This window comes from Oryzias latipes, chromosome 10, assembly GCF_053564925.1.
Source record: "Oryzias latipes strain Hd-rR chromosome 10, Olatipes_Hd-rR_3.1".
NCBI lineage: Eukaryota > Metazoa > Chordata > Actinopteri > Beloniformes > Adrianichthyidae > Oryzias > Oryzias latipes.
Window position 1 is genome coordinate 1154418 of NC_136246.1, and position 23650 is coordinate 1178067.

At 38.9% G+C, this 23650-nt stretch overlaps 3 protein-coding genes across 9 annotated transcripts; 2 read left to right on the forward strand and 1 right to left on the reverse strand.

Moving 5' to 3' along the window:
- Window positions 1-401: 401 nt before the first annotated feature.
- Window positions 402-3976, reverse strand: bbs12 (Bardet-Biedl syndrome 12). Its single transcript, XM_078953785.1, has 2 exons — window positions 3825-3976; window positions 402-2777 (listed from the first exon to the last, which is right to left on the reverse strand). The coding sequence occupies exon 2, from the start codon at window positions 2769-2771 to the stop codon at window positions 861-863; it is 1911 nt and encodes a 636-aa protein (XP_078809911.1). The 5' UTR covers window positions 2772-2777; window positions 3825-3976; the 3' UTR covers window positions 402-860.
- cetn4 (centrin 4) lies at window positions 3467-18042 on the forward strand. 6 transcript variants are annotated; one of them, XR_013658440.1, is made up of 6 exons: window positions 3467-3583; window positions 4325-4480; window positions 4575-4703; window positions 6459-6596; window positions 7297-7382; window positions 10772-11000. XR_013658440.1 is itself a non-coding variant. In XM_078953791.1 (6 exons), the coding sequence occupies exons 1-5, from the start codon at window positions 3539-3541 to the stop codon at window positions 14615-14617; spliced, it is 510 nt and encodes a 169-aa protein (XP_078809917.1). In that variant the 5' UTR covers window positions 3467-3538; the 3' UTR covers window positions 14618-14624; window positions 15231-18042. The 6 variants fall into 6 exon arrangements, 5 of the variants coding, with proteins under 5 accessions (XP_078809917.1, XP_078809916.1, XP_078809915.1 ...); XM_078953791.1 differs by lacking the exons at window positions 7297-7382; window positions 10772-11000 and adding exons at window positions 14576-14624; window positions 15231-18042; XM_078953790.1 differs by lacking the exons at window positions 7297-7382; window positions 10772-11000 and adding exons at window positions 14576-14613; window positions 15231-18042.
- A 1767-nt stretch (window positions 18043-19809) lies between these two features.
- On the forward strand, window positions 19810-22430 carry il-21 (interleukin-21). Of its 2 annotated transcripts, XM_078953467.1 has the most exons (7): window positions 19810-20023; window positions 20145-20239; window positions 20329-20367; window positions 21530-21634; window positions 21730-21768; window positions 21873-21953; window positions 22069-22430. In XM_078953467.1, the coding sequence occupies exons 2-7, from the start codon at window positions 20234-20236 to the stop codon at window positions 22102-22104; spliced, it is 306 nt and encodes a 101-aa protein (XP_078809593.1). In that variant the 5' UTR covers window positions 19810-20023; window positions 20145-20233; the 3' UTR covers window positions 22105-22430. The 2 variants fall into 2 exon arrangements, with proteins under 2 accessions (XP_078809593.1, NP_001121987.1); NM_001128515.1 differs by lacking the exon at window positions 19810-20023 and having other exon boundaries at window positions 20105-20239; window positions 22069-22104.
- The last annotated feature ends 1220 nt before the right edge of the window (window positions 22431-23650 follow it).

Sequence of the window (23650 nt, forward strand, 5' to 3'; positions counted from 1 at the left end):
GATCTTAATGTGTCCTCCATCATCAAAAATGCAACAAGAACATGATAAAACACCGAAAATCTGAATTTGATTGGAATGGGTCTTTAACCTACCCGTTTAAATTTCTGTAATCCTTTTCACTTCAGCCTATTTACAATCACAAATTTCTACACTGATATTCTCACAATTGAATGAATTTCAGAACAGGGGATGGGTCTGCTCATTTGTGGAAAAATCCCAGTTTTGTAAACCGAAAGTTACTTGAAAGAGCTCCAAAAATTGTCTGTCTTCACCGAATAATATAATTGTGTAGCTATGCTATTCTTCCCTGTATCTCTGATGCAGGATGAACAAGCTTTAAAACAAAAGTGGGACAGAGGGTTTCTTTCCAATGTCTTGACAAATGTAAACCATTGCATGTGTTGACTGAAAATGCTCTTGATTTTTATTTTATGGGTTAGGAACAGATTTAATTCAAATAAAAACAAAAAAGTTATCTATTTCTCTAATTGCCATTGTATGCTGAACAAAGGTCACCAATTTTCCACTCCTGGGTTAAGTCCTGTGAGAAGAAGTAAAAACCAAATTGTATTTGTTTTAAAGAGAAAATGATTAAGAAAATACATCAACCACTCAGTGAAATTCTTCCAATACACTATACAAGATGTCAAGAAATTAGGCATTTGTCGCCCCCATTTGGTGAAATGACAAAGTTACAACAGAACAAAACTAAATTGTCAACTATAAAAGAAAATAAAACAGGTAGTATTTTATAATAGTTAAATAAACATTTTAAGACAAATTTTGTGACCATTGGTATTGAGTTAAAAAAGGAAACGATCAAAAGATACAGTTTAGTCAACAGCGATGATCCTGGAAAATTATAGCATCATTGCGTCTGTCTCCATCTTCTGGTCCACACCTGAGACAACCTCTCCATCAGTTTGTAAAACCAGAAAAACAAGATCTAAAGCTTTTCTCCAAGCTTCCTGCTTCACGCACAGATTGTCGTAGACTTCTACTGTTTGGGCACATTCCGTTGTTTTTACTGAGGAAACAGCAGTGGCCTCGTTTCTCAACACAAGCTGTGGGAACTTTGCTGCATTGCCTTTATGTACATCAAAAGTCTGCAGCTGTCCGCTTACAATAGTCCTGGCTTTGACTTTTGACAACTTTCCAGAATTTATCATCACTGTGGTTATGTAATCCATTAAACCCTCTGCCATGAGTTCCAACATGACACTTGTGTGGAGGGCAGTTGCTGTCCCTGCTGCAGCTGTGGGAACAGAGTCGGTGCGCTTCTCTCTGCAATACTTTGCTTGCTTTTGCAGGTGACAAATGCAAAACATTTCTGTCCTTCCAGCGCCAGGCAGAAGGGCTCTGTCTTTCAGAGCGTGGTGTAAACGGTAGGCACAGGCCCAAAAGCGATCCTCTAGAGACTCTAACTTGCACTGAACAGAACTTGTAAGGATTGCTGTGACCAGTTCAGTGTTCCCTCCAGTGGAAATGCTTACAGGTAGTAATAACTTCCTGTCATGGCAGCTAAGGTCCCTCCATAGAGCAAGCTGCACCCCAGTGCCAACACAGTGATGCCCCAGCTGTGAGGCATAGGTTACTGGAACTGATCCAGTTGATTGGGCAAAGTTCCTTAAAACAGAGAAGTTCAGTTTCTCAACTACAAGTATTTGATGTCTGCAGCAATGCTGAACCATAACCTTGCAGGCAACACCAGTTATAAGAATCAGGTTAACTCCTAGGTCCAACAAGAGTTTCACAACTTTTTTCACCCATTCCTCCTCTCTACTGGACCCAGATACACCGGGCTGGTCCCTGACATGCTGCATACCTGCTGGCCTTTTGAAACCCAAGTGGCGATAGTTATGGGATAAGTCTCCATTAACAAGAGCAACCTTCAGGTGTTTTGTTTTTAAGTGGTGAAAAACTGAAACCTTTTCATCAGCTAAAAGGACAATGCAACCTTGAACAACACAAGAACAGTCCTCTGGTAAACCAAAAAGCACACAAGTCATCACTTTAGTAATATCAAAGGGGACAAAGCTAATGTCTTGATTATTTCTGGACTGTATCTGCATAGCTTCAACTGCTAACTCCATGACATTATCACATCTGTGGCTTAGTGCTTCAGCAATGTGTGCAACACTGTACGTTTCAAACTGGGAAACCATTTCAGATTTTGTCTCACAAAAATATCTACTAAGTTTTATTTGTCTATGCCCACTTCCATTTTGAGCCTGTTGGTAAACCTTAGCTGGTGTGGCTTGTAAATTAGAGGACATGTTTGAGGCCTCGCTAAAGGCTTTCTTTGACAGTGAAAGTCGTGAACTGTGAGCTGCTGCAGTGGATCTCCTTGATAGTATCACATCATTACCATTAAAAAATACTGCAGACTTCCTTATAGCATCCAGGCATATCTCTATCCCCTCAGACATTGCTGAGATGATCTGTGTTATTGAAATTCCTTGGCGCAAACCATGCAAGGCAGCATTGCTCCATGCTCCAGCAAGAAACATCAAGCATCCCGAGCCTGTGTGATAGATTTTCTCGTGTTCCTGAAGCGTTTCCCGAACCAGCTGATCAAGAGCACATGTAGGGTCCAGGTTCTGAATGGTGCAAAAACACGAGCAGGTAAGAGCCGACTCTCCACTTCTGTCATCCCGGATAAACTTGTAGCTTTTTTGGGGGCCAATAAAGGAATGTAATGTTCTTGCCAATGCAGAAAGTTTATGCAGTCCGACATACTGATGTTCCTTAGCGGTGACACTTTTCAGCATTATGTCCTGCCGGAGAAAAAAAAAGAAAAGGTTCATTTAAAAACATTTGGAGTACATTTTTTCATCATGAAAAAAATTAAGAAATTGTTTCTATTATTTCCTGACACCATTTTCACTCTCATTTCACGAGTTTCGTGCAATTCTTTGCTAGTTCAACTACCACAGCGAAACAATCCCCCCACAAGGATGAGTCGCATGGTTAACTTGGCAATGTTTTTATGCTGGATGCCCTTCCTGATGCAACCCTCTCAATCCAACTGGGCTTGGGACTGGCACAGCAGCAGAGAAGGGAACAGGGAGCAGCCTGGAATTGAACCCTGGTTTCACGGAAGGAAGGCGCTGCAAACCAGCACGAGCTAAACTGGCCCCCAATTGGCATTTATAATTTTAATACCTCTTAATTTGATCCATTACAAGACCACTGGGGTTCCTTTTCATGAGGAGTAACATTATAATACTCTTAAAAGCTCAAAAAATGGATTTTGCATGACATAAGCCCTTAAAAGCTTTCTCGACTTTAAATGAAGACAAACGCTTGACGGTATTTTATTAAAATGATGTTAATGCAAAGCATTTTGGGACAGAATTATGTCCTCTCTTACCAAATTCAAATAAGAAAGAAAGAATTCAAACTTCCTTTACAAAAGAGTTCTTTCCGGGTCATGACCCTCCATATCAAAGAAGCCCCCCGATTCTTTAAGGGACATTGGTTGGTTGCAGATTTTCAAAGGGCTTTCATCAATTCTTTACTACACCTGGGATTTTTGATGCGAATCTTGATGTTTGAGAATTACCGTTCATCCAATCGAAATGTATGTAATGACTCAGTTATACTATAAGCTAAATGTTTTCTTACAGGCCACCGTACAAGTGATTATTTAATCTATCCATGAAACGTTGCAGCGAGGAATTGTCATGAAATAAATCCCAGATACAGGAAGGCTGAGGGGAAAGCGAAGACATTTAATCCAGAACGTTGTGGTCGTTAAACGAGCGTTTGGGTCAGACGAGGAGGAAGCGGGGATGTAAAGGGATCTGAAAGCAGGGCGATACCTTTAGCTGACGGCTGCCAACGGGATCTGTTGCTACCACGTCGAAGCCTGTCTGGGCTACAAGGCACAATCCAAAACGTGAGGCGCATGCGCTCTTCCTCGGTTGCCATGCAACAGAAACAGAGCAAACGTTGATTGGAGAAAAGCTTCATATTCCGCCCACCTTAACTTTTCATTGGTAAATACAACCACGTGACGAATTTCTTTGATTTGCGATTGGTTATTTTCATTGTTACGGAAACCGTAGCTTCTTGTCGGCTGTTCGCTAAAATTACGGTTTATTGTCGAATTCCAAATTCAAATGGTATAACAACTTGACAGTGGATTTGATCTGAAAATGCATTTCCTTCACTTCTTAGTTGATTGTGTGTGTGTGTGTGTGTGTGTGTGTTTTGGACTACAGACTTTCACGGTGTAGTTTCCGTGCAGGTGTTGGTTTTGTCTGCGAGCTCCTACTGTGTTAAAAAAAAACGGTGGCTTCCTAACATTTACGTTTTTTAGGCTGCAAGTTACCGGAAATCCTCTTTATCTGCTGCTCCGAGGAAAAAGAGGAGTTCCAAAGAGGAATTAACGGAGGAAGAACAGCAGGAAATCAAAGAAGCTTTTGATTTGTTTGATACCGATGGAAATGGAACCATAGATGTTAAGGACCTGAAGGTTAGCTTTGGGTAAAATGCTCCCTACGTATTTTTGAAGTTAGACAAAAGATTTACATTGTAAAAATGTCATCTTTAATGCCGTTTGAGCGCAGGCTGCCATAAGAGCGCTTGGCTTTGAGCCAAAGAAGGAAGAACTGAAGAAGATGACCGCAAACATCGTCAAAGACAACTCTTCCACACTGGACTTCAGAGAATTTGTCCGAATCATAGCCCAGAAAATGGTAAGAGTACACTCGTGGGTGAATGTGGGAGGGGGTTTACATTTTTGCCCAAATACCTACTTGAAAAGCAAAAGGAATAAAAAATAATCTCCAACGTTCAGGATTTGTCAGCATAGATGAATCATCGCATAATTGAATTATGCAACTACTTTGTCAGTGTTGGCTTAAAGTACTTCCAAACATGTATTTCATTATTTATTACATGTTCTTGTAGTTTAAGTCCTTACCGATAAAAACTTGTATTATTGCATGAATCCTAAATTTGTTTTTAGATTCATTATACAATAAAACACAAATATAATTGGGAAAATCCAAAGGAGCATCATAACAAAAATGAGATTCTTATTCTTTATTTAATAAGAATCTCATTTTTGATAATAATTTTTCATAATAATTTTAGTAATATTGTTAATGATCTAATATAAATGTCATTTGTGATGTCCTTTATTGATGTTATATTATATAGATTATTTCTGAATGTCGTGTTGCTGCCACAGAAATGAAATTTCCCCATTGTGGAATTAATAAAGTCATCTATCTATCTATCTAACTTCACTCAAAGGAAACAGACTTCTATCAAAACCTATGAGATGAAAGTGACAAACCTTCTTAAGGCTCAGTCACAACTGCCCTTATGGGTAGATACAGACTGTTTGTGCAGGTGGCCTGCACAAAATAACAAGGTCATTGACAACCCAAAAAATGTTCATTTTTCTACAGGAATGCTGTAGGCGACAGGTTATGTGAGTCCTCATACAACACATGAGGGTAGATGAGGGTGCAGTAGGTGAGACTTTCTCTCTTTCACAGGCAGAGGGCTCCCTGTGGATGCCTCATAGGTTAATTGGTCTCTAATTGATCTTTGGTTTTCAAGTGAGTGTGTGGCCCTGCTACAAGCTGTTGGCTTGCTGGGTTTAACAGATTTTTAACCCACCCCCAAAATAAATAAATAAATAAAATAAATTAAAAAGTGAAAATTGCGCGCTCCTATCCTGGCTGTTAGAAATGATTCATTCATTCATTTTCCTAACCGTTTTTCCCTTTCGGGGTCATGGGGCTTCCGGAGCCTATCCCGGCCACTTGGGGACGCCCTAGACAGGTCGCCAGTCTGTGGCAGGGTAGAATGTCCACAATCACACACCCATTCACTTTCACAGTCATACCTATGGTCAATTTAGAGTTGCCAATCAACCTATGAAGCATGTTTTTGGACGGGTGGAAGGAAATTAGAAATGAGGATTTCAATAATCAGAGCGTAATGTGTGTGGGCATCCTACAGGTGTCCAACAGCCACTTACATACAACATCATCGTAGGTTATAAGGTAGGTCATACATTAGCATTACAAATACTTCACAATTCACTAACCACACATAAGTTCCATTTTCATGACGTCCCTTGAGGTGGCTGTATGAGCCTGAAGGGAACTGCAAGACACACCGACTGCTTCTCACTGTGTGACTCTCCACTGACCCGGACAGCACAGACATCTCTAGCACCCATACAAGTCACCCCCCTCTACTGGTGCATGTGACTAAGGCTTCAGATCTCCACAAAAGCAAGGGGAGGATTTTACAGGCTTATGTTTGATATTCCTGTGTGCTTTACATTTTCTCTGCAGATCTTTCATGGGCAGAATTTACATTGTCAAGAAACAAGCCTCCTTGTGCAGAATGACTTAGTGCAAATAACAGTGGTAACAGAAAGCTTATTATTTGTCTCATATAGATCCTATGTTTGTCTGTTATGTTCACAGAAAGAAAAAGACCCAAAGGAGGAGATAATTAAAGCTTTCAGGCTGTTTGATGATGATGGTACTGGAAAAATCTCATTCAAAAATCTTAAGAGAGTTGCCAAAGAGTTGGGTGAAACCCTCACAGATGAAGAGCTGCAGGTATGTTTGTCAATCCTTTTTTGGACTTCCTATTTTAAACCATCAATAAGATAAGTTTGTTTTGACGTGTTGTGTAGAACAGGAAAATGAAATTGGGAGTAGTCCCACATGGTGGATCATGTAGTGTCATTCAAAATTTTGGTTGACATTACCCTTACTCTGAATTAAAAAAGGGTTCCTGAAGAATTCCTTTTTTAATATCGCCTTTAAGAAACATTTTTATTAAGATCACACAATGCATAATTTTGGGAATACGGATTTTATTCACAAACTTTTCTCTTAAACCAATAAACACTGAAAAAAAACACAATTATTGAAGATTCTTCTGAATTTCGTCATATCTTCACATTAGGTACAATAGGATTTAAATAACTGGTGAATTTAATGTACATGTTGACAAAAATGAAATTTATGCCTGGAGCTTTTAAATAATCTGAGCCGCATGGATTTTCAGCAACATGTCACACAACCAACTCACAACAGTGGACACACCCTGGACTTGGTCATTGTTGTTGACCTTGCCATATCGGACCATTACTGTGTGTAGTTTAAGGTCACCAGTGTTATCCAGGAGAAAGCCTCAGTGAGAACTGTGAGGAAATGGCATATCACTCCTGAAGAGGCTACAGGTTTTATTGATAATTTTAAACAAATTCCATCTCATATTTTACCTGTACCCTCTGATTCTATTGTTGATCAGTTTATTAAACCATGGTCTGAGTGAAGTCTGGATTCTGAATGGCTGCTGGGCGTGCACTAAAAAGTGATAACGCACAGGGATAAGAGGTGAGCTTTCTCTCTGAACTGATGCTTTATTAGTGATAATGCGCAGCACAATGTCAGAAATGGTCTGCTTTTTGTGAAAAATGCGATCAAAAACGAAAAAAATAACAAGAATAAATGACAAAAAACTGACTTCATTTCTTTTGTTAGTGACCATGGTATCAGCAGGTTAATGGCCTTTTAAGTGTGCATTATCAGAAGTAATGCACTTTCGGAAGCAACCATCCTCCACCTCACGTCGGAGTGTTCAGGCTTCCACAGCGTGCGTTAATTTCTGAAAATTCACACTTTGTCAGCAATTAACCTTTACACAGCAGACTTCAGACTTCCATAGATGCAGCGGCTCCAATCAAAAACCATTTCTAAAATGCCATGGGAGAGAGATTGATTGATTGATTGATTGATTGATTGATTGATTGATTGATTTATTGATTCCAGGGTCTCCCTGGGGCTGTGTCAGGAAGCCTGAAACAGAGGAACCTCAATTTCCTGTTTTAAAACCATTGATATTCTAATAAAGAAGATTTCAACAAGTCCTCCATGCCATTATCGAAAATTTGAATGTGAGGACTTTGCAGTCCACTTCATGGGTTAAATCAATGCGATAAGATCTAATATTTAATCTTTTTTTTTGGTAATTATACTTTGTTATCTTTTCAAGAAAAGAACACAACACAAACCAGCACAACACAGCAGATATCTAACTAGTTAAAGGTGCACACAAAATATAGGTTACAATAACATGTTGGGATATTTTATCAAAGCAGTTACTAAATACTATGAAATACAAAATGTGAGCCTCCTTTACAAAGTATATCAGATAATTCTCGAGGAAGGTGATCCAGATAAGGCTGCCACGTCTTGTAGAAAATGTCGGAGTTACCCTTGAACAGGGCACTAAGGCGTTTCATTGGAAAAACTTTAAAAGTCTCTCTGTACAATTGTGTAATGCATGGAGGTTGCATTTGTATCCATTGTAGAAGTATACATCTCCTAGCCAGGTGTAAAGGTTTTTGGAGCAACCTCATCTGTCTAGGTAACACAGGCAACCTCCCTGACTGGCCAAAAAGGAACAAAATAGGGTCCAGGGCAACCGACACTTCCAAACACAGTGATAGTAAGTTCCTAAAGTGTTTTTTACACTTTATACAGAGAGGTAAACGCTGTGGTTGAATCTTATGTAAAACCTGTGGAGTATATTGAGTCCTGTGTAAAATTGGATATTGGATTTCCATGAGTTTGTTACATGTTAATTGTTTTTTTTGCAGACACAAAAGCATTTGACCAAGTTTTGACATCAAGTTCAATCCCCAAGTCTGCCTCCCAACGATACCTAGACTCACTTGTGAGAGGGTTCAATGTCATTAATTGTGCATAACAGAGAGAAAGGAATTTCTTCTCAGAGATGGCATTTTCATTACATTTGAGAAGAAAAATTTCTACTGGGTGTAGGATTGGTTGGTCACCTGCGAAAGAGAGGGAGGTCTGAACAAAGTGTCTCACCTTGAGGAAACCTAAAAAAGTGTGATATTCTGAATCTAGCTTGAATTTGTCCATAAGACAGAAAATCACCTTTTTCGAAAAAGTTGCAGTTTTAAACCCCTTATCATGCCATTTGTTAAATATCCCAAAATCTAAACCCGGGGAGAATGCCATGTGTTTAATAAGATGCTGCACCACACTGAAAACGTTTTTTTGACCCATTTGATTTCTGATGCTGTTCCAAATTCTAAGTGTAACAAGAAGAATAGTGTTGTTCTTTATCCCAGGGCAAATATCTTGCTGGGAAGTTGGATCTCAGGATAAAGAAATATACTCAGTAGTAAGAAAGGCTCATAACACCAACTGTCTACATGTGGTTCAGACTGATGCAAAAATGAGTATGACTTTTCTGATATATAATGCGTAAATGACAGGCCCAGTAGTGCTGAAGGTTAGGCAATGCCTGACCGCCCCTAGGTTTCTTTCCATGCCATATGAACCTGTAAAAGAATCGTTCAATCTCAGTAAAAATGTTTTTCTTAATCTTAAATGGCAACATTTGCATGGGGTAAAGTGGCCTGTGAAGGCAGTCCAATCCAATCTTTTGATTTTAGACAGCTAATATTTCTCAGTTTACCAGGCAAGTTCTCACAGTTAATAGACATAACCAATGGAATGTGATCAGAAGTTGCTTCACTATATAAAATGCTCATCATTCTCAAAGAATTATGTGCATCTGCATTGATAATATAGTGATCCAGCCATGACGTGCAGGTAAAAGCACTTTACTAGAAGGAATAAGATTATTATTTTCACAGAAATAATTGGCACTAGCACGCACCCAGCAGAGCATTTTTGGTAGCTACAGCTTTGAAACCGATTTTGCTGCATTTGGGTTGATGCTCCAAGTTTGAAGTCACAACGCCAGATACCAAAATCTCAATTTTGACTCACCAGATAAGTTGGTAGGTAAAAGTAATCTAACAATCAGAATCAGAATCCTTTTGTCATTTTACATGGTGATACAATGAAATTGCAGCAGCCTTGGAGTGGTAAAGAAAATAAAATAAAAATAGAATAAAATATAAAATGAAAATACTTTAACTCACGTGTCTAAACAAAAATGTACAATATGTACAGAAACAATTGAATATTAAATACGTATGAAAAAATAGAATGAAATGAGTTGAGGTGCCATGAGTGCAGCATAGTAAATATTGTGTGTTATTGCACAGAAGTCAGTAATTGCACACATGTGTAGTAGTCAGTAATTTAGCATTAGTAAAAAGTCAGAGTGGGGTGTAGTTGGTGGATGTGTGTGTGCCTTAGTCCCTGCTGAGGCAGCGTGACTGGGAGATATCCTTCAGTGAGGGGAGAGGGCAGCCGATGATCCTCTGTGTCGTCTTTACCACTCTCTTGAGAAAAACAACCAATTGATTCCATTATTTTACAAAGGTGTTATTTTAAAAGTGATATGTTAAATGCAAACAGAGAGGAAGTCACAGCATCATGAAAACATCAGATAAAAACAACAGATTTTTTCTAAGGAACTCCTGTAGTGATTTCTATCAATCTTTGCTTTTTGCCGTATGTATTTGTATATCATATTATTTGTTCATATAAAAAACAAGTTAAATCGTCTCAGTTTGTCAGGTTCTTTGAATCAAACCGTGAAGCAAACAAAAGAGCTGACTCCAGTCCAGCTGTTCAAGATTTTAATGCTAATGCTGCTCTGCATCAAACCTCCAAAAGAAATTTTCAGGCTAACTGCCCCCAAACTACAGCAGAAAGCTCACATGGTTTCATGTTTAGTGTTACAAGTTTGCCTCAATCCCTCCGTCCAAGTCCCACCATGTTCTGGGTTCAAGAAAATCTGCTTTTTTTAAACCACATCATGTTTGTTGTTTTAGGAAATGATCGACGAGGCAGATCAAGATGGCGATGGCGAAGTCAGTGAGCAGGAGTTTCTTCAGATGATGCAGAAGACGAGCCTGTATTGATCCTGTTCAGCTGCATTATTCTGAACAACAGCTTGTTCTGCGTTACTTCAGCGGATTCCCTTTCTTTGGAATGAAATATTTTGTTATCTGTACTTTTGCATCATTTTTTACATGATAAATAAAAAAAAACTTAATTACATTTTATTCTGTTTCAAAGAATAATATGTAAGACAACGACAAAGTTTTGATTTGGAGGAGAATAGCAGACTATTCCAAGTTGGATTTTTGTCCTGTCCCAGTGCTTGTCACTTCTAACTGGGCAGTGGTAATAAGAGCTTAAAGAAAGCAGACGTGTGACAGAGCTTCCTGCAAAGCACGACAAACAGAAAGGATGAAGCTGCTGCTGACTAACCTGAATGATGTTTCTGCAAACAGGAATCAAAAGTGTGAGCTTCAGATGAGTAACTTAGTAAAAGTCACTCTCACTGCATGTGTTTGGGTAACCACACCGAGTAAGGCCTGTAGAAGATGAAGGACAAAAATATTTTGCTCAAGTTATAGGAAAGATTTCTCTGCTGATTAATTGTGCAGCGGAAGTCTGCTTTTGCTGAAAACCCTGAATAAATAAACAGGATATGTTATGACGTGTTTTTCCAAACCGTCAGACAGCATTCCTTCTGTTGAAGATGCTTACGCTGACTAGGAAAGTTGTAATATCTTCTTTGAGACAGTAAGACAACCTAGACTGAAAAAATGAAAAGTTTTATTTTAAAGCGAGAAAGTAAAACAAACCAAATTCCTGTTGAAAAGCAATACACTGATAGTTGATTCCATAGATTATTTGAACGTTTTGCTTGGTTAGTGACACTCACTTTCTGCCAAAATGTGGAAACAGATTCTTGTCACATTCACCTGCTCAGCTAAAACTTGAATTACTTAACCCTTGTGCTATCTTAGATGACCCCCCCCCTTCCATTGACGTGTTATCCCTACCATGACAAAGGTGGATAAAGGTGGAAAGATTTCATGTAATCCATGGACACCAGTGAAGATCACAAATCATTGAAGAAAAAAGGTTCAGAGCACTGTCTAGTGGGTCTAGACGACCCCACTCCCAATGTTAACGTGCCTAGGAGAACACGAAGAGCAAAATAATCGACCAAAGATTCAAATGTTTTCGTTATGCAGCCCTGAAAAACTCAGGTCCAGATGAGAGGAACATGCTGAGTTAAATGGACACATCAAAAGCTGTCGTGTCACCTGCTTTCTAAAAACCTGCAGTTTTTTGCCAGTTCATGTATGAAGTAAGAACAGCCTGTTGAGCTGAAAAGGGAGTCTTGATGAAAGGATTTATCCATTCTGAGGAACTGTGATATTCGCTGAACTGCTGTAAAAGCAGCTATCGCAGATTCTTATTCCATGGTTAGTTGTTAAAACAAGAGAGGTAGGGGATCCTTCCAGGTGACAGTTCCATATGGTTTCTAAACTGTAAAGAGGTAACGTTACAATCTCTTAAACAGCGCCATCTAATAAATGAATAGAAAATCTTCTGATTTCATCTCAAGAACTCAGCTTCCTGTAAGGGTCATGGAGTCAGTCTTAAACATCACTCACAATCTAAGTTATCCTCTACCACTGTCGTTGCAATTCCACCACACACCGCACAAGGGAAAAAAACAACTGAACCCAGTGGTAGACGAAGATTTCCCCAAACTCACATTCCCTTTCACCCTATCTATCTCTATCTTTCTCTTACAGGGGGTGAAATCCCTCTATGGTCAAAATACTTTTATTTGTTGTTGTGACCCTCTTCATATTAAAGCAGACTTATTTTGGAGGTGGTGGGGGGAGGTCCTTTGGTAATCCTCACGAACGAAAACCTTCCCCGCTGGAGTTTGAGTTTCATTCCTGACAAGATCTTCACAGTCCTTCGGTGTTATTCCCCTTCTGCTGCAGTTCAACAGTTCTTCGCCATACTCCCACTGCTCCGCTCCCTCTCTTTTTTCCATTACAGTATCCATTTATGTCAAAGAAAAAACTGAAAGTCTGATGGTTTCTGGTAATAGGATGATCAAGGTATTAACTCTAAAAGTTATTAGGAAACTTTAGGAGCTCCTTTTAAATCTAACTATGAGACAAAGTAAAAAACATCAGTGAGCTCTGAAGGGACAAAGAGTTACTGTGACTATGGTATGTTTGATCATTTAGTATTTCCTCTCAAATACACTGCACTATGCACAGATATTCAGCAGTGCCTGCAATTTTGAGATTACTTGAAGTGTTCTGGTGCTGCAACTGCCTTTGAAGGTAGGGCTGGATGGTGGTGTAGTGGTTAGCACTCTCATCTCACAGCAAAAAGGCAACTTTAGACACACCAATTGATTAGCTGGGCATAATTGAGACAATAGAATTGATTAAAAATGGAAAACAAGGTTTCATAATCGTTAAAGTACTGCTTACAAGAATAACTTGAGGAAAGATGCCATCACCTTTTCATGGTAGTGACTAAAAGGTCATGAAGTTAATTTCAAAACTTCAACATTTTTGTCTGAACTTGTCTGATTTATTCTAAATAGAATTGAGAGCCGTTTAGTCTTACATAAATCAATTAACAAAGTTATTTAATGAGACTTTGTTGATTAAATAAATAATCAGGTAAATCCAATCTTTATTATTGAAAGCAACCGCATCCATCCCCCCCACACTCTTTTTTTTATTTTGTGTTTGAAAACATGCAATCATTTTTCTAATGCTGATTTTGAGTAAAATCAAAAATCAAAGGTGATTGTTTTACTGCTAAAGGTGAAACACGTAAGGGCTAATGGCTGATGAAGTTTGCATTGTTAACATTATTAACGCTTCCACGGCGTGCGTTAATTTCTAATAATGCACACTTCGTCCGGCACGGCCCTTGACTGCAGCGGCAAAGGAAAGCAATGTCTATGCTGATAGTCACGATGTGTGAAATAAAGCATCAGTTCAGAGAGAAAGTTCACCTCTTACCACTTGTTTTTGTCCAGATGATGAAGCTAAAGTTGGTTTTAAAGAAGCCAGCGCAGTGACACAGAACATTTATGCTATGTGACTGGAACTTCTTTTTTAGGCGTCCGTTATCACTGTGGTATATGTAAGGGTTAATGGCCGATGAAGTGTGTGTTATTACTTCTTAACTCACGCCGTGGAAGCCTGAACCGTCCGACACGAAGTGATGAAGCAAGAGGTTGTTTAAAAGAAGTCGGCGCAGTGATACGAAATATTTAAGCTAGGTGACCGGAACTTCTTTTTTCACCGTGCCATTATCAGGTTTTAATGCACACCCAGCAGCCAATCAGAATCGAGAATTCACCTGGACCATGGTATAAAAGCTGATAAATGTTCATAAAAGTACAGCTTGTATTTTCTCAAAGGACGATGTGTTTACTTAAAAGTTTCAAAGTTTACACTTTTATTACAGAGAAACCATGGATGTGAAACTAAATGTTCATTTATTGGAGGAATTTGGTACAAGAAGTTACTGAAAAACAGCAGCCTGCATCCCTGCAGCTTAAAAGTGATGAGGAAAAATTTGGGCTTCACTGATTTTAAAAGAGCTAAAAGTTCTGAAAATGCTATTTAAGTTATGCACATTTATTTTTATCATTTTCAAAAATAATGTTGACAGCTGCTGGTTGTCAAATGTACAAATTCTGGTAACGCTTAAAATGAAGTGACTGAAAAATATACTAATCATGAAGATGCTTTGTCATCATCTCTGCTGCTGCTGTGCGGGTGAAGAAGCGATCCCCCACCCACGGCCTCTTTCTGCTCTTCCTGTAAGCTTACGGTAATATCGACACTTTTTCTTTTCACCATCACAGAAAGTCATAAACCAATGTGCTCTTTTCTTTCCAAAATAACGTAAAATGCTCAAACATTTTAAATGTTTGCATATTACCTTATTTCTTATTCAGAACAGAAACCCTCAGTTACAGAGCAACATGTTGCATTCTAACTTTCAAATGTACACCCACTTACTTTGCATGCTGGAAATGCAAACCCTCGACAAAGGGGAGACCGCAGTGTGAGCAGTCATATTATTGCAAGTGAGAGTAGGAAGTAATGCACATTATTTATATCAAGTAAACAAATATGGATACATGAGTCTTTGAAATGAATACATAAGCAGACTTGAAATAGATTGATTAATGTTTCCATTGTCTTCTGTTATTTACACCAAGGCAAAAGTAAAGTAACCAGTAAATGACAGTAGGATTAAATCACAACGTAGAGTCAAACCAAAACAAACTAAACTGTGACACTAATAAAAAACTGTGAGTAAAACATCAACAGAGGCAGCAAATACCACAAATACCATAATCCTAAATACTTTGTACAACAAAAGTAAACAATGAAATCAATCAATTTTATTACCCCTCTGTATCCCTTTCAGGGTCACATAGGTTGCCAGAGCTTATCCCAGCTACTGTTGGGCAAAGGTGGCACACCCTGGACACTTCGCCCGTCTGGTACACAGGGTACACAATCAAACTCACACCCACCAAAGTACACTTTAGAGTAACCAATACACCTATAAAGCATGTTTTTGGACTGTGGGGGAAGCCAGAGTTCCCTGGGTAAACCCCTCATGCACAGGAAGAGTACACAAACTCCACACAGAAAGGTTCCAGAGCCTTCTTGCTGTGAGGCAAGAGCACTAACCACTGCACCACCATGCAGCCCAAAAGATGAAATACTAAATTATTTAGTTAAACAGCAAAAGAAGGGAAAATGTGAGCAGAAAAAGTACTACTTCAATTGAGAATAATGAACTTGCAGAGGTACACATAGTGATGTGTACTAATCCCTTTCTTTGTTGGCAAAGACAATTTTTCAGAACAAATAAAATCTTTCATAAAATCTCCCCAATTTAAAAGAAGTTAACAAAAGAGTTCCGGCTGCCGTTGATGCAGATTGCACACATGACAACAGAGTGATCTAAAGAGTGATTGTGAAAAGTTTGCAGATTAGCTCAAATGGCCTGATAGCTGCGTTTTATATATATAATATATCGCTCACTCTTTGACCTGGAACTTATTACCATTCTGTTGTTTAAAGCTCCACTTCGAGCCACACTATTTTTCCTATGGCTGAGCACAAAGGAAAAGTTTTATTAGTCCCCGCTGACCCACCAAGCCCCTGTTTTATGGAATAAACTCCCAGCTCATGGAATAGGCCGACACAGATTCTATATTCAAAGTTAGACTGAAAACATTCCTCTTTGGACAGGATTATTATCAGACTAGTTAGTATTCAGAGATTATTCAACTTAATGCTAATGTCTTTAAATTAAACTTGTTTTAAAAGGCTGCTAGAAGTTGAAGCTGGGGTAACTATGGTGCTCTGGGGTTCTGTCCTCTTTTCTCATCTACTTCTACTCTCTTTCTCTTCTCTATTCTTGATCATCATTTATCATTTAGTTCTCAATGCCTCTGTTTGGTGCAGTGATTCATGTATTGTCCCTCTTTCCCTCTCCCCTCCTTGGGAGTGGGAGTGCTTCCAGATTCCAGTTGGCTCATCCGTGCTCCTGTTCCTGACCTTGTACCTCATCTCTGGCTCGCCTCTACTACTGCTTCTACACCTGGCTGTGGATCCTGCCTCCAGCTCGACTCGCGCCCCGACTGTCCCCCAAACTCCATCTGGATGAAGCTCGTCTGCTGGAGTTCATGTTTCACTTTTTCAATTACCGATACGAAGCCCATCGAGACAACTGTTGTTGTGAATTTGGGCTATACAAATAAAATTGAATTGAATTGACTGAACTACTGAGGATAGCACAAGTGTTAAACACTGAGCACAGGAAAAAAAATGCTGCCATCAAGCAAAGGAATCTCTTTGCTTTATTAGTGCCGAATGTTAGCCTTGCAGTAAAACAGTAAACTGAATCTTTACTTTCTTTTTTAAATTAACTTTAAACTGGCTCCGAAAAATGTATTTAGGAGTTTTACAAATAATTTGACATCTGAACCCTTGTGCTATATTAGATGACCCCACCCTTACATGGACGTGTTCTCCCTACCATGACAAAGGTGGATAAAGGTGGAAAGATTTCATGTAATCCATGGACACCAGTGAAGATCACAAATCATTGAAGAATAAAGGTTCAGAGCACTGTCTGGTGAGTCTAGATGACCCAACTCCCAACGTTAAAATGCCTAGGATAGCACAAGGGTTAAGCATAAAAACAGTTGTGCTCATAAATTTACACACCCTGGAAGAAATGATGATTTCTTGGACACAGAATATGAATGATAAAACAAAAACTTTTTTCCCATTAATACTTGGTGGTTGGGTGAAATCATTTATTGTCAAAGAATTCTGTTTACCCTTTTTAAATCATAATGACAACAGAAACTTCCCAAATGACTGTTTCAAAGTCAGTTGACACACGCTGGTTCTTAACAACTTTTTATTGCCTCCTTTTGCATCAATAACAGCTTGAAGTCTCTTCTGGTAGTGGTGGATGAAGTTCTTTATCTTCTCTTATGGTAAATCAGCCCATCTATCAGAAAACCTCAAGTTCCTTTAAATTCTGGGGCTGTCTTGCTCGATCTGCCCGTTTGAGCTCCTCCTAGAGCGACTCAATAATGTTGAGGTCAGGAGACTGAGACCGCCAATTCAGAACCTTCAACTTATTCTGTCTGAACCAATGACAGGTGGACTTGGCCTTGTGTTTTGAACCGTCATGTTGAAATGTTCATCATAGGACTTGTTCACTCCTCTCTACTTGTGGGGTTTATGGTTGTGGCCAAAAAATTCAATCTTGGTCTCATCACTTCAAATGACTTTTGTCCATAAGTTTGGAGGCGTGTCTCTGTGCTGTTCGATGTATTGTAAGCCTGCTATTTTGTGGCATTTGCACAAAATAGGCTTTCTTCTGGTGACTTGACCATCCATCCCATTTTTCTTCAGCTGACTCTTTATTGTACATCTTCGTTCATTCACACTACAGTTTTTCAGAGAGTCTTCGAGTTCTTTGTGGGTTTTTCTTTGCATCCGTAAAGATTTTCCTGGCAGTTGTAGAAATTTTGTGATCGTGGTTTGGTTTCAATAGAAACCCTAACATTCCACTTCTTGATCAAAGTTTTGAACACTGCAGTTCCTTGGATATCTTCTCATATCCCTTTCCTGATTTGTACAGTTTAGTTACCCTTTTCCCATTGATCTTTAGACAGAGTTTCCTAATAAAACCATGTTTAAAAATATTTTTTAAATTGTATTTGGATTTTAAAGATGTTTTGGATGGAGTAATATTACGAGGAAAAGTAACAAATAAACCGTCACAGTAAAAACCAAGCCATATTCTCATGTGTAGTTCAATGATAAGGGAACCCAGCTTACAGCCTTTTGACAACCCACTTGTTGGAATGATATGTCATCATATGGCTTAAACCCTAATGGATAAAATATTGAACATGTCCACGAAGGCTCTCTGTCAGTGATGAACAGACAGTCCAGCTGTCACTAAAACTATTTTGATGCATTAAAATGTTTTTTTAATAAGCAGGTTCAAACTTAGGTCACAATATTTTCATCTCTTCATCTTCCTGTAGTGACGTTTCAGGGGGACACATGGTGCTTGACTCTTCTGTCACAGGTGAATGATAAAAGTAGCCACAGGAGGAAACTCTTCTGAATTTTTTGATGTGCCTGAAAACACACTTTCCTCATGAAACTGCATCATAAAGGGACTCCGGATAAGACAGATGAGGGTGATGCTCCTCTCAGACCAGTCCGAGTCCCCACCCACCTATTCCTTTACGTTGGCAGACAGAGAACAGATGAGGGTTTTTTTCTCTTTCACATGCACTCTCACTTCCTCTCATTTAGTTGCAAAGATGAATGTACATACAGGTTGTGCAGAGAGAAAGAGTGCACAAAAACTAATAGGGCAGAATGACTGAACTATTACCACAGAAAAATCCCAACATTTTCCAAGTGTTTAAGCTTCGTTTTAATGAATGACTGACTGAAGAAACATTAAGTGATATTTTTGTTTAAATTCATTTTCTGCTGTTAGTATGTAGAACAAAAGGACTAAAAGAGACCCAGACTTCATGCTTTCCTTTTTCCATTTTAAACTTAGGTCTTTGTCTCATGGCCAGCTTGATAATTGACTCTACAATAATGCAGCTGCAGGTGAAATGAAGAGTAGTTCTGAAATTGTGACAGTTAGAAAAGCAGTTTAGGCGGTGGCAGCTGCAGTGTCATAGTGCCAAAACATTTACAGAAGGATCGCAGCTTTTAGCTTTAAAAAGTGGAACCCCTCCAACATCTTTCATAAATGTTCAACGGGAGTCAATTTTAAAACATGAAAAGAAATGTCATCAAACTTTAAACTGGCCCGTGAGACAGCTCATTTGTGTTATCTTCATTGTTGTAGTTTTAATCCACAATTTTATAGAAGTTTCAATTTTCTCTGTGAAAAAATTGCAATTATGAGCTGCATGCAGTGGAAGAGTAAACACCAAGCTCCTCCACAAACAACCTGCAGTGGATTAATTTTACTTTTACTTTGGAATTACAAACAATAAAGGAGTCTTGGATTCTTCTGAAAATGTGACCTTGCTGGCATTGCATGTGTTTCTTTTCCTGCCGCCTTTTACCTGGGGGTCTAGAGTCAGACGTCTTGCATGTCTGCTGTCAACCGCAGCTCTCACATAGAAGCAGCAGGACTTCACTGAATGCGTGTTGTTGTGAAAAAACAATGTTCAAACAACTTTAACCAGAACACTACATGGACTGAATACAACAGGCTTCCTCTTGTGTAGAATAATACTATACTCTTTCTCCCCCTTAACATCAAAACCGGAGAAAGAGTTTCCTGTTGTTGTGACAGGCTCTGTGTGTTTGTGTAGGTGGCCAAGATGACTGCATTCAGTCTGTCAATACCACACCAACGAATACTACCTATGACATGGTAACGATGGGGCTCCACTGATTCAGAATGAAAATGGGAAGTGCCGTCTCCCTATAGTTTCCTGTTGGTTGCACACAAATGACTTCACATTCACACACTTGTGTCTATAGGCAACCACGCACAAGCGTGTGCACGCGCCCGCAACTTGACGACACTCGAATCACGTATCGTTTGTCAGTGGAAAAGAAAATTCTACTCACACACTGTTGCTTTCCAGATCAGTGAAAGCGGTTTTCCTCTGTCCACAAGGATAAGTATATAAAAAGGTAAGAGACACGCCACTGAAAACATTACCAGTAACTCTTTGGTAAAGCATCTGTTGGTGAGGTAGTGCTTCTGCAGACAGTATGAACAGCATGAAGCTACTTGTTGTCTGCCTTTTTGCAGTCTGCTGCTGTTCTTTGGCTAACAGAGAGCCAAAAATAATAAGGAAACTCAAGGAGGTCCTGAATGAACTAAAGACTCTAAACAAAACGATGAAGGTCAGTTTTTATCTAACTTTTTCACGGATTTGTCCACATCTGACCACAACATTCTAGGAACTAATTCTGAGTCTCTTTGCATTGTGCAGGACAACAGGCAGATGGTGCATTCTCCAAAGAACATAGAGGTAAGAAAAACAACTTTGAACAGTTTTGAAATTGTGGTTGTAGTGACAATTGCTTTGGTTGATTTGATTACTCATCCCTCAGCTGTTAACAGTGGGAGTACATCAATCAGCATGTGAACTTGCTGAATGTGTTTGATGACGAGTATATGTACTCTGTGAAAATTTATAGTTTATCCAGGAAGATTAAAAAGTATTTGACATGTCACACATGTTTAGATTAGACATTATGAATCAAAAAAAATCTGTCAGGATAAAATCCTCTGATACACTGTCGATGTATCAGACCTTTCTTATTTCTTACTGTTTACTTAGAAAAACTATTGACTGGGCTGGTTGAAAATATGATTTTCATCAAAAGCAGATACATTTTACTCCTAATAAAAAACACAGCCTATCTGAATGTGTAAATGTCGATGCTATAGAGACAAACACTTTTTTGTTGTGTTACAACAGACTTCAGAAAAACAGTTATGCCATGTCACCTGACTTGTTGCCCTTCATATAGAATTCAATTGTGTATAAAGTGTATTACTTGTAAACTGCACTAAGCCCTGCTTCCTGTCAGGCTGTCAATTTGAAGAGAGTCAACTTTCAAACTTACTGACAGCATTTTTTTCATTTTCTAAATGGTTCCGTTCAGTGAAACATGTTGAGTAATCAAACAGGGAGAGGTTAGTTATGCATATTCCTTAGGATGTGAACATTCAGCAATCCTGATACTTTGAAGTTTATACTTATGTTTTTCAATAGTTCATCTTTAACCCTTGTGCTATCTTAGATGACCCCCCCCCCCTTCCATTGATGTGTTCTCCCTACCATGACAAAGGTGGGTAAAGGTGGAAAGGCATGTTAACATTGGGAGTTGGGTCATCTAGACCCACTAGACAGTGCTCTGAACCTTTATTCTTCAATGATTTGTGATCTTCACTGGTGTCCATGGATTACATGAAATCTTTCCACCTTTATCCACCTTTGTCATGGTAGGGAGAACACATCAATGGAAGGGGGGGGTCATCTAAGATAGCACAAGGGTTAATAATATGCTTTAAAATATTTACATTTTTGGGATCAAGTGCACACAAAATAGGATAAAGAAAAACATTAAATGTCTTTCTGTGAAAACTGCTAAATGCAATGCTCATCCTCTCATTGTTTGGTACAGAACTGCTGCAGCCTCAAAGCGTTAGACTGTTTTCAAAACTCTCTCAAAGAGGATCTGAATGCATCTGACTCCAAACTCTACTACAGCCTGGGGAAAAGCCTCACTGTGAGTAAATGGGTTTGATTATGCATTATGTCCAAATTTCCGCAGATCCTCTGGGTTAGAATTTAAATAAGTGTTATCATTTGATACATTTTCAGAGACAAGGAATAAAATTCTGTGATGGAAAAAAAACTCCAGTAAGTGACATTATCCATATTTTTTTCTTATTGCGTAGGATTGTTCAGATGATTTACTGTAAAGAATTATGACAACTAAGTCCTTGTTCTGGTTTCACCTTCAGGAATCGTGCCAAAACTGCACCTCATATTCCAAGGAGAATCTCACACAGTTCTTTAGCAGCCTGGAGTCTCTGATCCAAAAGGTTAAGCTACTTTTCATGGCATAATTGACTTAGTGAAATTAAACATTTTTACAACTGCATTATGAACCGGAAGTTCTGAAGCATGAAGGCAATAAAAATGTTTTATCCTTTTCAGAGCATAACCAGACTGAGTTTAAATAAGAAGAGATGAGTACGAAGGCAATGTTGGAGAGAAGACACTACACTCAAAGAAGCTAATACAACAAGTCTTAATGTTGTTGCCTTTTGTAATATTTATTTACTATTTATTTGATATGTCTTTAACAAAGTTGAGCTGCACAAATGTATCTGAGGGGAACAGCTTTACTGCCACACTGTGGACTTGACAGTAACCGCCTCTTTCACTTTCCAATGAAAGTTTATTTACAGTAGAGTACGTATAATGAATGACATTTATACCATGTATGATGTGTCTTATTACTAAACTATGTATTTGACAACAGCTATAACATTTAAAAAATAAAACTTTTGAAAATGTTTACTTTTCTTCTTTATCTGAAGGCAAACTTTAAAAAAAAAGTTTATTGCAGAAGGAACACATAATCTAGGTCTTATCAAAAAAGAAGGTTTGCTAAACAATAACATTTAAGTCTAAAGTTCATCATCTGTAGACCTGCTTTACTTCTTAACCCTTGTACTATCTTAGATGACCCCCCCCCCCTTCCATTGACGTGTTCTCCCTACCATGACAAAGGTGGATAAAGGTGGAAAGATTTTATGTTGTTGTAATTCCTCTCCTTAAAAAACCTGGGCTTGACCCCTCCCTTTTTAGCAGTTTTAGACTTATTTCTAATCTTCCTTTCATGTCTAAAATTTTAGAAAAGGTTGTTGCCAAACAACTTACAGCTGCTCTCGACAGTCATGGGACATTCGATCAATTTCAGTCAGGTTTTGGCAGAGCTCACTCCACTGAAACAGCCCTTCTCAGAGTCACTAATGACATCCTGATGCAGAGTGATGCAGGAAAATGCTCTGTGTTACTGTTATTAGACCTGACCGCAGCCTTTGACACTGTGGACCATTACATCCTTTTGGACAGGCTAAAAATCTGGGTTGGGGTCTCCGGATCAGCCTTTAACTGGCTCTCCTCATATTTGACTGGCAGATCTTTCTCTGTTGTTTTCTCCAAGTTTAAGTCCTCCTCTGTTCCGCTCACTTCTGGTGTGCCCCAAGGCTCAGTTTTGGGATCTTTATTGTTTATTTTATATCTGCTGCCTTTACAGCATATTTTAAGTTCTTTTAATGACATGTCTTATCACTTTTATGCTGACGATATTCAGCTCTATGTGTCTTTTAAACCCCAGGATGTTTTTAAAATACAGACTTTACAAAGGTGTCTGGATTCAGTTAAGAGCTGGATGAATAAATACTTTCTCCAACTCATTGAAGCCAAAACTGAGGTCCTGGTTTGTGCTCCTGACAGATGTCTCCCCCAGATAATCCATGAGCTCGGTCCACTTGCTTCTTTTTTAAGCCCTCTGTCAGGAACCTAGGTGTAACTTTAGACCCGGTTTTATCCCTGGACTCTCATGTCGGGTCACTTGTTCGCTCTTGTTTTTATCATCTTAACCCTTGTGCTATCTTAGATGACCCCCCCCTTACATGGACGTGTTCTCCCTACCATGACAAAGGTGGATAAAGGTGGAAAGATTTCATGTAATCCATGGACACCAGTGAAGATCACAAATCATTGAAGA

Bases quoted from the DNA above. Each gene is read 5' to 3' on its own strand.
- bbs12 (XM_078953785.1), bottom strand. From the start codon at position 2,771: ATGCTGAAAAGTGTCACCGCTAAGGAACATCAGTATGTCGGACTGCAT.
- cetn4 (XM_078953789.1), top strand. From the start codon at position 3,539: ATGCGAATCTTGATGTTTGAGAATTACCGTTCATCCAATCGAAAT. The intron at 3,584-4,324 runs GTATGTAATGAC...TACGTTTTTTAG, and splicing joins ACCGTTCATCCAATCGAAAT to GCTGCAAGTTACCGGAAATC. The intron at 4,704-6,458 runs GTAAGAGTACAC...TTATGTTCACAG, and splicing joins GAATCATAGCCCAGAAAATG to AAAGAAAAAGACCCAAAGGA.
- il-21 (NM_001128515.1), top strand. From the start codon at position 20,105: ATGAACAGCATGAAGCTACTTGTTGTCTGCCTTTTTGCAGTCTGCTGC. The intron at 21,635-21,729 runs GTGAGTAAATGG...ATACATTTTCAG, and splicing joins GCCTGGGGAAAAGCCTCACT to AGACAAGGAATAAAATTCTG. The intron at 21,954-22,068 runs GTTAAGCTACTT...TATCCTTTTCAG, and splicing joins TGGAGTCTCTGATCCAAAAG to AGCATAACCAGACTGAGTTT.